The sequence below is a fragment of the Geotrypetes seraphini genome, chromosome 1, assembly GCF_902459505.1.
Source record: "Geotrypetes seraphini chromosome 1, aGeoSer1.1, whole genome shotgun sequence".
NCBI classification, from domain to species: Eukaryota; Metazoa; Chordata; class Amphibia; order Gymnophiona; family Dermophiidae; genus Geotrypetes; species Geotrypetes seraphini.
This window is the reverse complement of record NC_047084.1, coordinates 88,963,331-88,976,420: the sequence shown is the minus strand read 5'-3', so window position 1 is coordinate 88,976,420 and position 13,090 is coordinate 88,963,331. Positions and strand designations below refer to the sequence as shown.

At 41.8% G+C, this 13,090-nt stretch overlaps 1 protein-coding gene across 3 annotated transcripts in view; it reads left to right on the top strand.

Moving 5' to 3' along the window:
- DYM (dymeclin) overlaps positions 1-13,090 on the top strand; it is a 685,706-nt gene that overhangs the window by 506,953 nt on the left and 165,663 nt on the right. For all 3 annotated transcript variants that reach the window (XM_033934792.1, XM_033934784.1, XM_033934800.1), the window contains exon 16: positions 8,348-8,461. In XM_033934792.1, coding sequence (XP_033790683.1) covers positions 8,348-8,461 — 114 coding nt within the window. The remainder of the gene's footprint in view (positions 1-8,347; positions 8,462-13,090) is intronic.

The following is a 13,090-nucleotide window of genomic DNA, read 5'->3' as shown; positions in this document are numbered from 1 at the left end:
GAGTGGACACCCTAGAGCAGGGATCAAGTCCCTCCTTGAGGGCCGCAATCCAGTCGGGTTTTCAGGATTTCCCCAATGAATATGCATGAGATCTATGTGCATGCACTGCTTTCAATGTATATTCATTGGGGAAATCCTGAAAGCTCGACTGGATTCCGGCCCTCAAGGAGGGACTTTGAGATCCCTGCCCTAGAGGGTGTCTGATTTCAAGAAAGCCTGGGAATGTCAGTGGGAGATCTTAGAGAAAGGAAGAGATAATTTTACTGTGGATGGGCAGACTGGATGGGCCATTTGGCCTTTATCTGCCATCATATTTCTATGGAAAACATGAAAAAGGATCTGCAAAAGTTGGAAGAATGGTCTAATGTTTGGCAACTAAAATTCAGTGCAAAGAAGTGCAGAGTGCTACATTACAGGAGTAAAAATCTGAGGAAGCTGAATGTGTTAGGAGGTGAGAGCTGATATGCATGGATGGGGAAAGCTGTATAGAAAGGGGCGTAACCAGCAGAAGAAAGGAGGTATTGATGCCCCTGTACAAGTCATTGGTGAGGCCCTACTTGGGGTATTGTGTTCAGTTTTGGAGGCCTTATCTGGCTAAAGATATAAGAAGACTTGAAGAGGTCCAGAAAAAGGCGACAAACATAGTAAGGGGTTTCCCCAAAAGACATACAAGAAGAAACTGGAAGACCTGAATATGTATACTTTGGAAGAGAGAAGAGACAGGGGTGATAAAATGCAGACATTTAAATATTTGAAATGTATTAATATAGAACCAAAACTTTTCCAGAGAAGGGAAAATGGTAAAACATGAACTGAGGTTGTAGAGTGGCAGACTTAGGAGTAATGTTAGGGAATTCTTTTTCACGGAGAGAATGTTTGATGGCTGGAATGCCCTCCCAAGGGAGGTGGTGGAGATGAAAACAATGACCGAATTCAAAAAAGCGTGAGATGAACACAGAGGACCTCTAATTATAAAATTAATGGTATGAATTGAAGAACTAAGGCTGGTACTGGACTAACTTGCATGGTTTGTGTTCCGTTTATGGTAATTCAGTTTAGGATAGGCTGGGGAGGGCTTCATTGGGAACTTCTGTTGGGCAGACTTTTATGGTCTGTACCCCGCAAATGACGAGATGGGTTGGATAGGCTAAAGTGAGCTTCAACAGCATCTCCTGTAGTTAAAGCGTAAGGACAGTCCTGGGGGGATAAAGACAATTTAATCATCAATTTATGATGCGTGTAACTATTATGCTGACTGGATGAACCATTCATCTGCTGACCTTTACTATGTATGTTATATTTGCCATATGTATGCAAGTGCTGAGATAAATTGGCATTTACACACGTATGAGCATAAAATAGAATATAATTGCATTAGCACATAACTGCAAGGGGGAGAACATATTGGCAGAGCATGGGAGGGGCATGGTCATGTCTCCAGAGAATGTGCATTGCACACAGGTCATAGATCACTTAAGTGCACTTGCTTATGCCTCCTATTGACTGGCATGAATCTGGCTAACATTGTATGAATCTCTGTGGGCTTAAACCTGTATTCCAGTGTATCGTAAACTGTGCCATGGCACACTAGTGTGCCACCTGAGATTTCAAGATGCCAGGGAGGAGGACAGGCACCAGCATCGGCTGACTTGCCTACAGGACGTGTGTCTCGTGGTGAGAGGCACATCCTGTAGGCAGTTAGCCAGCGTTTCTCCTCCTCGCTATGCATCCTCCTATGCAGCACCCCCCACTGGTAGCTCAGGTCCCCATCTGGAGGGCCTCTGCGCCGAACTAGTGTGCTGTGGCTCGAAAAATTTGCGAGACACTGCGGTATTCTGCAACGGCTTCTGTGCACAGTACTGTAGGTGCAACTATAGAATTGATGCTCAGTGCATCCCTAAATGGCATTTAACACATGGCTGTTAATTATAGAATCGCCACCCAAATGTTTTCTGGCTAGCTTCTTGAACTCCCCCACTTACCAAGCTCTCAGAGGAGCACTGAAAACCCACTTATTCGACAAGTTCGTCTGATCCTTCCAAAAGCCCTCGGCCCCTCTCTTCCCACTTCACTCCCCACCCCCCTCTACTTCGTCTCCCTCCTCCCCCTATCCCCCAACTTATAATGACTATCTCTCCTTGTAACTATCAACTTCTGTACACCATCTAGAACTGAAAAGGTATGATGGGATATAAATAAAGCTTTATTATTATTATCCACACAGCTTCATCCTTCATAAGAATGGCTCTCATGTGTTTATTGTGTGTGCATGAGAGAGGCAAAACTAGTTTTATTAGGGCCTGAAATCAGATCAGTTTTTTATTTATTTATTGGGATTTATTAAACTGCCTTTTGTGAAGAGATTCATGTAATGCGGTGTACAGCAAGTACATTTCAACATAAAACTTACAATTTTGTTAACAACAGAACAGTAGTAAGTAGTAAAAAGACCAAATATAAACATAAATACAATGAATGAGGTAAAGTTAAAATAAGTAAACTGAAACTTAATAACAGGACTAAACTTAATAAAAGGACTACTGTACCATGAAACAGTTTCAAATATATACTTAATTAACAGCACTGAAATTCAAATTAAAGACATATAATAAAAGGGAGACATGCATAATACTTATGAAGCATCTAATAAGCACAGATCAGAACATTCAAATAACATAGATATGACGCTAATACTTTTCTATAATACAGTCTCAAGACTGTCCTGAGAAAGACCTGCTTTGAATGACTCTTGTGCATGCATCCTATACCTTTGAACTAGTTTAGTTGTGGGTTTCTGTCATGTGTTTTTCAAGAACTTAAGAACTTTTAGCAGCCATACCACCATAGATGCATATAGTTTTATGGGCTGTTAAACTTTGTGAACAAGGTTAAAGTAATTTTGCATCTCTTAAATCCATTTTACTGCCTAAAGTGGACCTTAGATTTCAATTAGTCTGCAAACTAGCATGGCTAGTTTGCCAATCAGTTGACATAAGGCTGTTTTTTAATGCTGCAGTTAATTTCCACTTGCATCTTATACATTTTCCTGATGAACCTGTGTGGACTTTTCTTTATCAGTGGGAAAGTATTTATACAGTGACACAGACTCCAAAATATTTGACTAGGAATATTTGTTGTATCATCTGTCTCTGGAAAATTTGAAGATGAAAGAATTCAGTATAAGGACTTTTCAGTTAAACAGCTTTTTTTACGAACACTATCTTCAGGAGGGATGAGGTGCTTTAGAGCAGCGGTCTCAAACTCAAACCCTATGCAGGTTCACATTTTGGATTTGTAGATACTTGGAGGGCCGCAGAAAAAAATAGTTAATGTCTTATTAAAGAAATGACAACTTTGCATGAGGTACAACTAGTTATAGTTTATAAATCTTTCCTTAATTGCTTCTGATAATTTTAGCTATACTCACCTGAAAGCAGTGCAACATGCAGAAAGTGAAGTTTAGATAGCTTTTCACTTCCTGCATATTCTTTCTTTCAGCTGTGTGTAGCTGAAATTATCAGAAGCAATTAAGTAAAGATTTATAAACTTTAAAGAGTTTTACCTCATGCAAAATTGTGATTTAGATTCTAAAGTATCAACGTCTGGAACACTGTGCTTCTGGGATACAAGCTATACCGCAGAGACAGAGTAGGTCAAAAAGGTGGGGGTATTGCCCTATACATCAAAGAGGGAATTGAGTCTACCAGAGAGAATGAGCCGGAAACAAAAAATAAGATAGAGTCTCTATGGGCCACAATTCCAGGAGAAAATAGAACGGAAATGAAGATCAGCATCTACTACCGACCCCCAGGACAGTCCGAAGAAATTGATGGAGAAATGACAGATGAGATTAAATGCAACTGCAAAGGAGGCAACGCAGTTATCATGGGTGACTTCAATTATCCGGGGATAGACTGGAACCTAGGCACCTCTGGCTGCAGTAGGGAGACCAAGTTCCTGGATGCTGTAGGCGATTGCTTCCTGGAACAACTTGTCAAGGAAAATACGAGAGGAAATGCAATTTTGGACTTAATTCTAAATGGACTACGAGGACCGGCACAAGCTGTAGAAGTAGAAGGGACGCTGGGAAACAGTGATCACAATATGACCAACTTCAACCTGGACACAGGCAAAAACATTGATCCAGAACGACGGTCATGGCACTGAACTTATGAAAAGGGAATTACGAAGGGATGAGGCTCATGGTGAGGAAGAGGATAAGCACTGTAAAAGCGCTAGAGCAAGCATGGTCCCTTTTTAAGGACACAGTCACCGAGGCGCAACATCTATATATATTGTAAATCAACAAGGGATCCAAGAGGAAAAAGAACAAGGAACCGGCGTGGCTCACTGTAACGGTGAAGGAAGCAATCAGAGACAAGAAGATTTTGTTTAAGGAATGGAAAAGGTCAAAAATGGACAAAAACTGAAAAAAGTACAAACAACATCAAAGCAGGTGCCAAAAGAGACTATGAGGAAAAAATAGCCAAGGAGGCAAAAACTTCAAGCCGTTCTTTCAATATATATAGGGGAAACGATCTGCGAAGGAAACCAGTGGGGCCGTTGGATGACCATGGAATAAAGGGAGTGCTAAAGGAGGACAAAGCCATCACCGACAAACTGAACATATTTTTTGCGTCTGTATTTACCGAAGAGGATATACACAACATACCGGAAGCCAACAGACTATACACAGGAAACGAAGACAGGAAACTGACAGGGTTAATGGTCAGTCTAGAAGAGGTATGCATGCAGATTGATAAGCTTAAAAACGATAAATCCCCGGGACCGGATTGCATCCATCTGAGGGTAATCAAGGAACTGAAAGGGGCTATAGCTGAACTGCTTCAACTAATAGCCAATCTGTCAATCAAATCAGGAAGGATTCCGGAAGACTGAAAAGTGACGAATGTTACGCTGATCTTCAAGAAAGGTACAAGGGAAGATCCAGGAATCTACAGACTGGTGAGTCTGACCTCGGTACTGGAAAAGATGGTAGAGGCGCTGATAAAGGATCACATCATTGATTACCTTGAAGGACACAATCTGATGAGGACCAACTAGCACGGCTTCAGCAAAGGAAGATCTTGCTTGATGAGCTTGCTGCACTTCTTCGAGGGAGTAAATAGGCAGATAGACAAGGGTGATCCGGTCGACATTGTATATCTGGATTTTCAGAAGGGGTTTGACAAGGTCCTGCATGAAGGACTACAAAAAATTGCAAGCCATGGAATCAACGGTGAAATACTCATGTGGATTAAAAACTGGCTGGCGGATAGGAAACAGAGAGTGGGGATAAATGGACAATACTCCAACTGGAAAAGTGTCGCAAGTGGAGTGCCACAGGGTTCGGTGCTTGGACCCGTGCTCTTCAAAATATATATAAACAACCTGGAAATTGGTACGATGAGCGAGGTGATTAAATTTGCAGACGATACGAAGTTATTCAGAGTAGTGAAGACACAGAAGGATTGCGAAGACCTGCAACATGACATAAACACGCTCGAGAAATGGGCTGCGACATGGTAAATTAGGTTTAACGTGGATAAGTGCAAGGTGATGCATGTCAGTAACAAAAATCTTATACATGAATACAAGATATCCGGTGCAGTACTTGGAGAGATCCCCCAGGAAAGAGACTTGGGAGTACTGGTCGACAAGTCAATGAAGCCGTCCATACAATGCATGGCGGCAGCAGCAAAAAGGGCAAACAGAATACTAAGAATGAAAAAGAAGGGAATCACGAACAGATCGGAGAAGGTTATCATGCCACTGTACCGGGCCATAGTATGCCCCCACCTGGAATACTGCGTCCAACACTGGTCACCGTACATGAAGAAGGACACAATACTACTCAAAAGGGCCCAGAGAAGAGTGACTAAAATGATTAAGGGGCTGGAGGAGTTGCCGTACAGTGAGAGATTAGAGAAACTTCTTCTCCAGCACACACCTCAGAGTCGGGTATAATAATAATAATAATAACAGTTTATATACCGCAGTACCGTGAAGTTCTATGCGGTTTACAATAATTAAAAAGTTACAGATTTAGTAGTGCTAGTGGAGTTGAGATTTAGCCGTCAGTTATTGTTCAGTGTAACTGCCTAAGTACTGTACTTTAGGAACAAATATGTTTTTAGGTTTCTCCTAAATTCCCCATAAGTATTCGCAAGCATGAGTAATTGTTTCAGATCTTTACCCCATAACGCCGCCTGGTAAGAGAAGAGATGTTGATGATGTTTTTTAAATTTACATCCTTTAACCGGTGGGGAAACCAAATTCAAGTTTGAGCTTCTCTTAAGACAATTGGTTGAGAAAGAGAAAAGGTCGGTTATATATCTGGGGGCTAGGCCGGAAAGTACCTTAAAGCAGAAACATCCAAATTTGAATTTCACTTGAGCCTCCATTGGCAGCCAATGCAGGAGTCAGTAGGAAGGGAGTTACATGGTCGAACTTCTTCAGACACAAAATCATCCTGATCGCTGCATTTTGCACCAGTTGTAATCGTTGCAAGTTCTATTTGGAAATTGATAGGTAGGCTATATTACAATAGTCAAGTTGGCTCAGTATAAGGGATTGAACCAGAATTCTAAAAGATGCAGCATCAAAATATGCTCTAATGGACCGAAGTTTCCAGAGAGTAAAAAAACCCTTTCTGACCAATGAGTCCACCTGGTCCTTCATGGTTAGGCCGTAGTCTAGTATTACACCTAGTACCTTCATAGTAGATTAGATAGGGTAACTGAGTTTGTTGATGCGCAGCGAGGTTTTGTTGTCAAGTGGGTGTGGCAGTCTTTGGGCCACCAGCAGCGTCAGCAAGGTGAGCCTTCAACCTGCTCTGGAAGCCTTTTCTTTGTTATGCTTTCCTGCTCCTACATAAGCAGGACACTGCAGAGAAAAGACTCCCAGGGCAAGCCAAAGTTAGCAGGCTGACCTCACTGATGCTGCCAGTGGCTCGAAGATTGCAGCATGGAGGAGGTAGATGAAGGACAGGGGAGAGCCATACCTGACTCCGGCAAGGGGTCTATAGAGAGAGAGGGGCTGTTCCAATGGATCCTGCTTGGGGGGGGGAGGTGTTGAGAGAAAGCACCCGTGGGAGAGGAGACAAGAGGGAGGAGTTGGAAGGAAAGAGAGAGAGAAGTACTGGGGGGAGAGGTTGGAGAGAGAGAGGAAGAGGAGGAAAGGGTTTGGAAGGAGTGAGAAGCACCAACAGGGGTGAGGGGGAGAGAGGGAAGGGCTAAAAGAGTACAGAGAATGGGAAGGGGGGACTAAGGAAATAGGTGAAAGGTAGGAGGGGCGGGGGGTCATGTGTCCTCTTTTTTTTTTTTTTTTTTCTTCACAAATATGGTAACCCTATATGTGGAGAACAATAACTAGTCTCATATAAGCCTGGTATGCATCAATGAGGTGGATATACACACACAGTAGAGTCTCGGTTAATTGGGTCTCTCTCACAACCGGCAAAAAAATCACTGGTGGAAAAAAAATGTCCCCCAAAGCATCAGCGGTAGCATCCTGAGCTGCAAATCCTCCCTCCCTCAAGCCTTGAAGCAGCTACAAACCCCCCTCCCTCCCCAAAGTACCAGCATGGCAGTGGCCCTGAGCCATAAAACCTTCCCCCCTCCCTCCTTAAAGCTCAGAAGCAGCTATGAACCCCCTCCCGCTCCAAAGCACCAGGGCAGCAGCGATCCTGAGCTACAAAGTCCTCCTCTCTCAAGCCCCCAAGCCCTTCAGCAACTATGAATCCTCCTCCTTCCCGCCCCAAAGCACCAGCACGGCAGCGATCCTGAGCTGCAAAGCCCTCCTCCCTCCCTCAAATCCCAAAATGGCAGAAGCAGGCGGTGATTCTGAGCCACGAACTCCCTCGCTCCCTCCCTCCCTTCTTTATTCAAGCGCAGCTAGTCAGCAGGAGACAGCCTCAAAATAGGCTACTTGCAGCCAGCCCTGGCAGGGCTTTTCCTCTAACGCATCACGTTGATGCATCAGAAGAAAGGTTCTGCCAGGGCTGGCCACGAACAGCCTGTTTTGAGGCTGCCTCCTGCTAACTGGCTGCGCTTGAGTAAGGAAAGGAGGGAGCGAAGGAGTTGGTGGCTCAGGACCACCGCCTGCTTCTGCAACTTTGGAGCTTAAGGGAGGGAGGAGGGCTTGAAGCTCAGGACCACTGCCGCACTGGTGCTTCGGGGCATGAGGGAGGGTGGAATTGAGTGTGTTAGACAAGGTTTCTAACACACTCAATTAACCAGAAAAACAGTTATCCGATATCCACCAATCCCTGTGGGTGCCAGATAACTGAGATTCTACTGTATTTGCACTTGCACATATTTATTTATCGTTTCTCCATACATTCCAGGTGATCAGCTTCTTCAGCTCACGCTTAGAACATGCAGGAGCCGACCTGTCTGTGGAGCGAGTTCTGGAAGTCATCAAACAAGGCGCTGTTGCACTGCCTAAAGACAGACTCAGAGTGAGTACAAATACTACAATAGTCACTCAGAGCTGATGCCCTCTATGTGTATACAAGTGTCTGACAAAGTCTGCATCCATTAATACCTTTGTTCCTCAGTCTGCATGGTTCTATAAAAGCAAACACCTAATTATCTTTGAAGGCATTTCAACTAGATATAATTACTTTGTTCAGTTTTTCCTCGAGCAACAGATGAGAATAGATCAGGGATGAATACATGTTGTTCAGCTTCATACTTCAGCATTCCATAGAGTTGATTTACTAATAAAAATAATATACTTTGAATGATGGTCATAGTGCTTGCATTGAAGATCACATTTATAGCTCTGTCCTCAAATAAAACTAACCAAATAAATATATAAATTTTTTTCCACTACTCTGCCAAACTTCTAAGGAAGAAAAAGATTCTTTTAGGGGGGGAAATTAATTAAAAGTTGTTAAGCGCATTACTGCACACAAGATGCCCATTATATTCCTATGGGCTTCTTTAGCATTTAGCACTCACTCACATGCTTAGCACCCTTTGATGAAGGAGGAAGGATTGAGAGGTCTGGGATTTACTTCCATTGAAAGCAGTGGAAGTAAAGAGGACATATTGAGACATCTGGGTTTTACATTGACAGCAATGGAAGTAAAACCCAGATGCCTCAATCCATCCTCCTTTTTCTGGAGCCATATAGTAACCCTATAAGGGTTTAACTTATACCTCAAACTTGAACTTTTTATTTTAAATAATTGTATCCATGCTGAATGTTATAGTCTTGTCCTGCATGCTATATGCACTTGATGACAGAAGAGCAGGACTTGGGTGTGATTGTATGTGATGATCTTAAGGTGGCAAAACAGGTTGAAAAGATGACGGCGAAAGCTAGAAGGATGCTAGATTGCACAGGGAGAGGTATGGCCAATAAGAAAAAAGAGGTATTGATGCCCCTGTATAAGACTTTGGTGAGACCTCATTTAGAATATTGTGTACAATCCTGGAGGCCGCACCTTCAAAAAAATATAAAAAGGATGGAGTCTGTCCAGAGGAAGGCTATTAAAATGGTGTGTGGTCTTCATCATAAGATGTATGGGATAGACTTAAAGATGAAGATTTCAATCTGTATACTTTGGAGAAAAGGCGTGAAAAGGAAGATAAGATAGAGACGTTTAAGTACCTACATGATGTAAATGTGCATGAGTCAAGTCTCTTTCATTTGAAAGGAAGCTCTGGAATGAGAGGGCATAGTATGAAGTTAAGAGGTGATAAGCTCAGGAGTAATCTAAGGAAATTTTTTTTACAGAAAGGATGATAGATGCGTGGAACAGTCTCCTGGAAAAGATGTTATAGACAGGGACTTTGTCTGAATTCAAGAAAGCCTGGGATAGGCACGTGGGATCTCTTAGAGAGAGAAAGAGATAATGGTTACTTCAGATGGGCAGACTGGATGGTCCATTTGGCCTCTTATCTTCCATCATGTTTCTATGCTTCTATGACCAGTGTGTTATTAGAAAAGAACCTTTCTGGGTTTGGTTTTGTTTTTTTTTTAAGATCTTTCCTCCTTTTTTTTCTGTTTATTTTAGATTTATGATATATATTTCTTTTTACCGCAGAAAAATATTTTATTAATTTTCTGTTGAATGACAAACTAAATTTGTTTTTTATAGATAAAGTTGTATTTTACTTTTCTTTTTTAATGTAAATATGTGGGAAAGTATATAAATAATACACTAAAAAGAAGAAAAGAAATGTGTATGTTTTGAAATATGGATGCAGGAACCTTGTTGATAGAAGACTTGGATGGAAACTTGCATGAAAGCTTTCAGTAAAGAAGCTGTACATGAGCAAATCATTGGCAATAGTGTGCTCCAGTTGTGCCAGTTGCCTTGAATCTGTCCCCTCTTCTGCAAATAATCCCAAGAAAAGGGAATAGTTTATAATGGATTAGGCTAATTTGGGGCTGTGGGAAAACAATAAGCTTCACCAAAGAATAGCACACCATAATTTCCTCAACAAAAAATGTAAGACCTACAGAAGCCTCTCTTATGGAAATTATTTGAGGCGTAGATCCATTGGTTAGTGAAAATTCAACAAACGAACTGGTGACAAGATTGGTAAGAGATGAAGGGTAAACGCTTTCTTGGATGCTCTGCAAGCTGCTTCTCTTTTCTCCTAAACCGCTTAGAAACCTCACGGTTATTAGCGGTATATAAGAATTAAATTAAATTAAAATTAAACCCTCTGCTCTTCCTCCTCCTTTCTTAATCTCAGTAAATAATACTGTCATCATTCCGGTCTCCTCTGCTCACAACCTTGGAGTCATCTTCAATTCCAACCTCTTATTTTCTACACACATCCAACAAACTGTCGTTTATATCTCTACAATATCACCAAAATTCGCCCCTTCCTCTTTGAGCACACTACCTGACCCTTGTCCACACTCTTATAACCTCATGCTTAGATTACTGCAATCTAATTCTAACTGGTCTCCCGCAGTGCCACCTCTCCTCCCTACAACCTGTACAAAACTCTACTGCACGACTCATCTTCTACCAACATCACTACACTCATGTCACCCCTCTCCTTAAAATCACTTCACTTGCTACCTATCTGCCTTCGCAAACAGTTCAAGCTCCTATTGCTGACGTACAAGTGTGTTCATTCTGCTGCCCCTCAATATCTCTCCTCTCTTCTCTCTTCTTATACATCTCCCAGAGAAGGGTTAGCTGTACCCTTCTCTTCCAATTCCAGACTTCATTCCTTTCGCTGTCTCCTTTGCCTGGAATAAATTACCTGAGTTTGTCCGCCAAGCCCCTTACCTTGTTTAAAAGCAGACTGGAAAAACTCACCTTTTTGATATAGCCTTCAATCCATAACCCTACTCCTCTGCCCACCAACCAAGCCAGCAGATTAACCGTTCCCCTTAACTGTATCCATGGCATCTTGTTTGTCTGTTTAGATTGTAAGCTCTTTCGAGCAGGGACTGTCTTCTTCTTTGTGACTCTGTACAGCACTGTGTATGTTTGGTAGCACTATAGAAATAATTAATAGTAGTAGTAAACACAAGAACAGGTACTTTCTTCCCTCATATTTAAACCTGTGATTGATTCCTACTTCCATTTTATGTAATAATTGTCTTTGTTACCAGTTCCAAGGATGGAGTGAGTTCTATAAAAGAAGGCTATCAAACCTTTGGGTGAGCAAGCCTCCAAAGTAAGTCTCAACTGGATTCAAAGCTTTCAGAAACTCTCTCTTATGCACCTGTAGAAAACATTCTAGTTGGATAACTGCAAACGGATTTTCAGGGAATTTTAAGTGTTCAGGAATTTGCATCATAAAAAGAAATTGCCATCCTTTTATAAAATCTATGGGACAGAATACGTTACAATGGAGCCGTTTTTCTCTCTTTGTGAATCTACTGTAACCTTCAAATCGTAGGGGGAATAAAGAATTGCCCTGTATGTTCGTTAATGGGGAGAGCTCCATCTTCAGTTTGTAGAAGGTGACAACTTTTTTCCATATAAAACTTGTAATCCATGCAACTGGATCATTTTTCTGTCTAGCTAAAGTTTGGTTCACAGTCAGAGAAGATGATAAAACGAATGTTACTGGGAGTCAATGGATTCTGTTCTAGTTCTGTCCACTGTTTGTCAGGATTGGACAGTCTCCAAAAAAAAGATCACTTGCAGTTGACCACCCAGTAATATTTTATTACATTTGGAAGAGCTAGTCCACCCTCTGCCAAAGGTACCATCAATATCTTTAATGCTATCTGTGGCCTCTTTCTATCCTTCAAGAAAGTGGAGAAATTACAATTAAGGTCTTCAAAGAGGGCATCTGGTATAATAACAAGACACTGACATAAACAAGTATAACAATCGTGATGCTGCATTAATTTTTTACCAGTAACCCTGGTGTTAAGAGATCTTGATAAGATGTTCATTTATATAAACCAGCTTTTACTTTTTCCAACATCTAAGGTAATGTACTTTATATAAGTTAGTGAAGTTAAGAGGTGATAGGCTCAGGAGTAATCTAAGGAAATACTTTTTTACCCAAAGGGTGGTAGATGCATGGAACAGTCTCCTGGTAGGGGTGGTGGAGACAGAGACTGTGTCTGATTTTGAGAAAGCCTGGGATAGGCACGTGGGATCTCTCAGAGAGAGAAAGAGATAATGGTTACTGCGGATGGGCAGACTGGATGGGCCATATGGCCTTTATCTGCCATCATGTTTCTATGTTTCTAACACTGATACACGAGACAGGAGCATTACTCCTAAATGTCTCATCCCATGGGGTTGGTTTTAATGTATCTATTAAGGATTTGGGCATATTTATCAACATTATAATTGATTTGATGTCATTCAGCTTATACCCAGAGACATAACTGTATGTTTTACATGTTGACGTGCATGCAGGAAAAGAGAGCATTCCAAATCTTAAGCATCAACAAGGTGTCATCTGCATAAAGAGCTAATTTACAATAGGAGCTATCAACTCCCATCCTCTATTATAGCAGCCTGCTGAATAGCTTGAGCAAATGGCTCAGAAACGACCATGAATAACAGGGGAAAGGGTGAGCACCCTGTCCGTTGCCTCACTTCGAACTAAACTTCTCATTTATTCTTGTTCTGGCTGTTAAGACT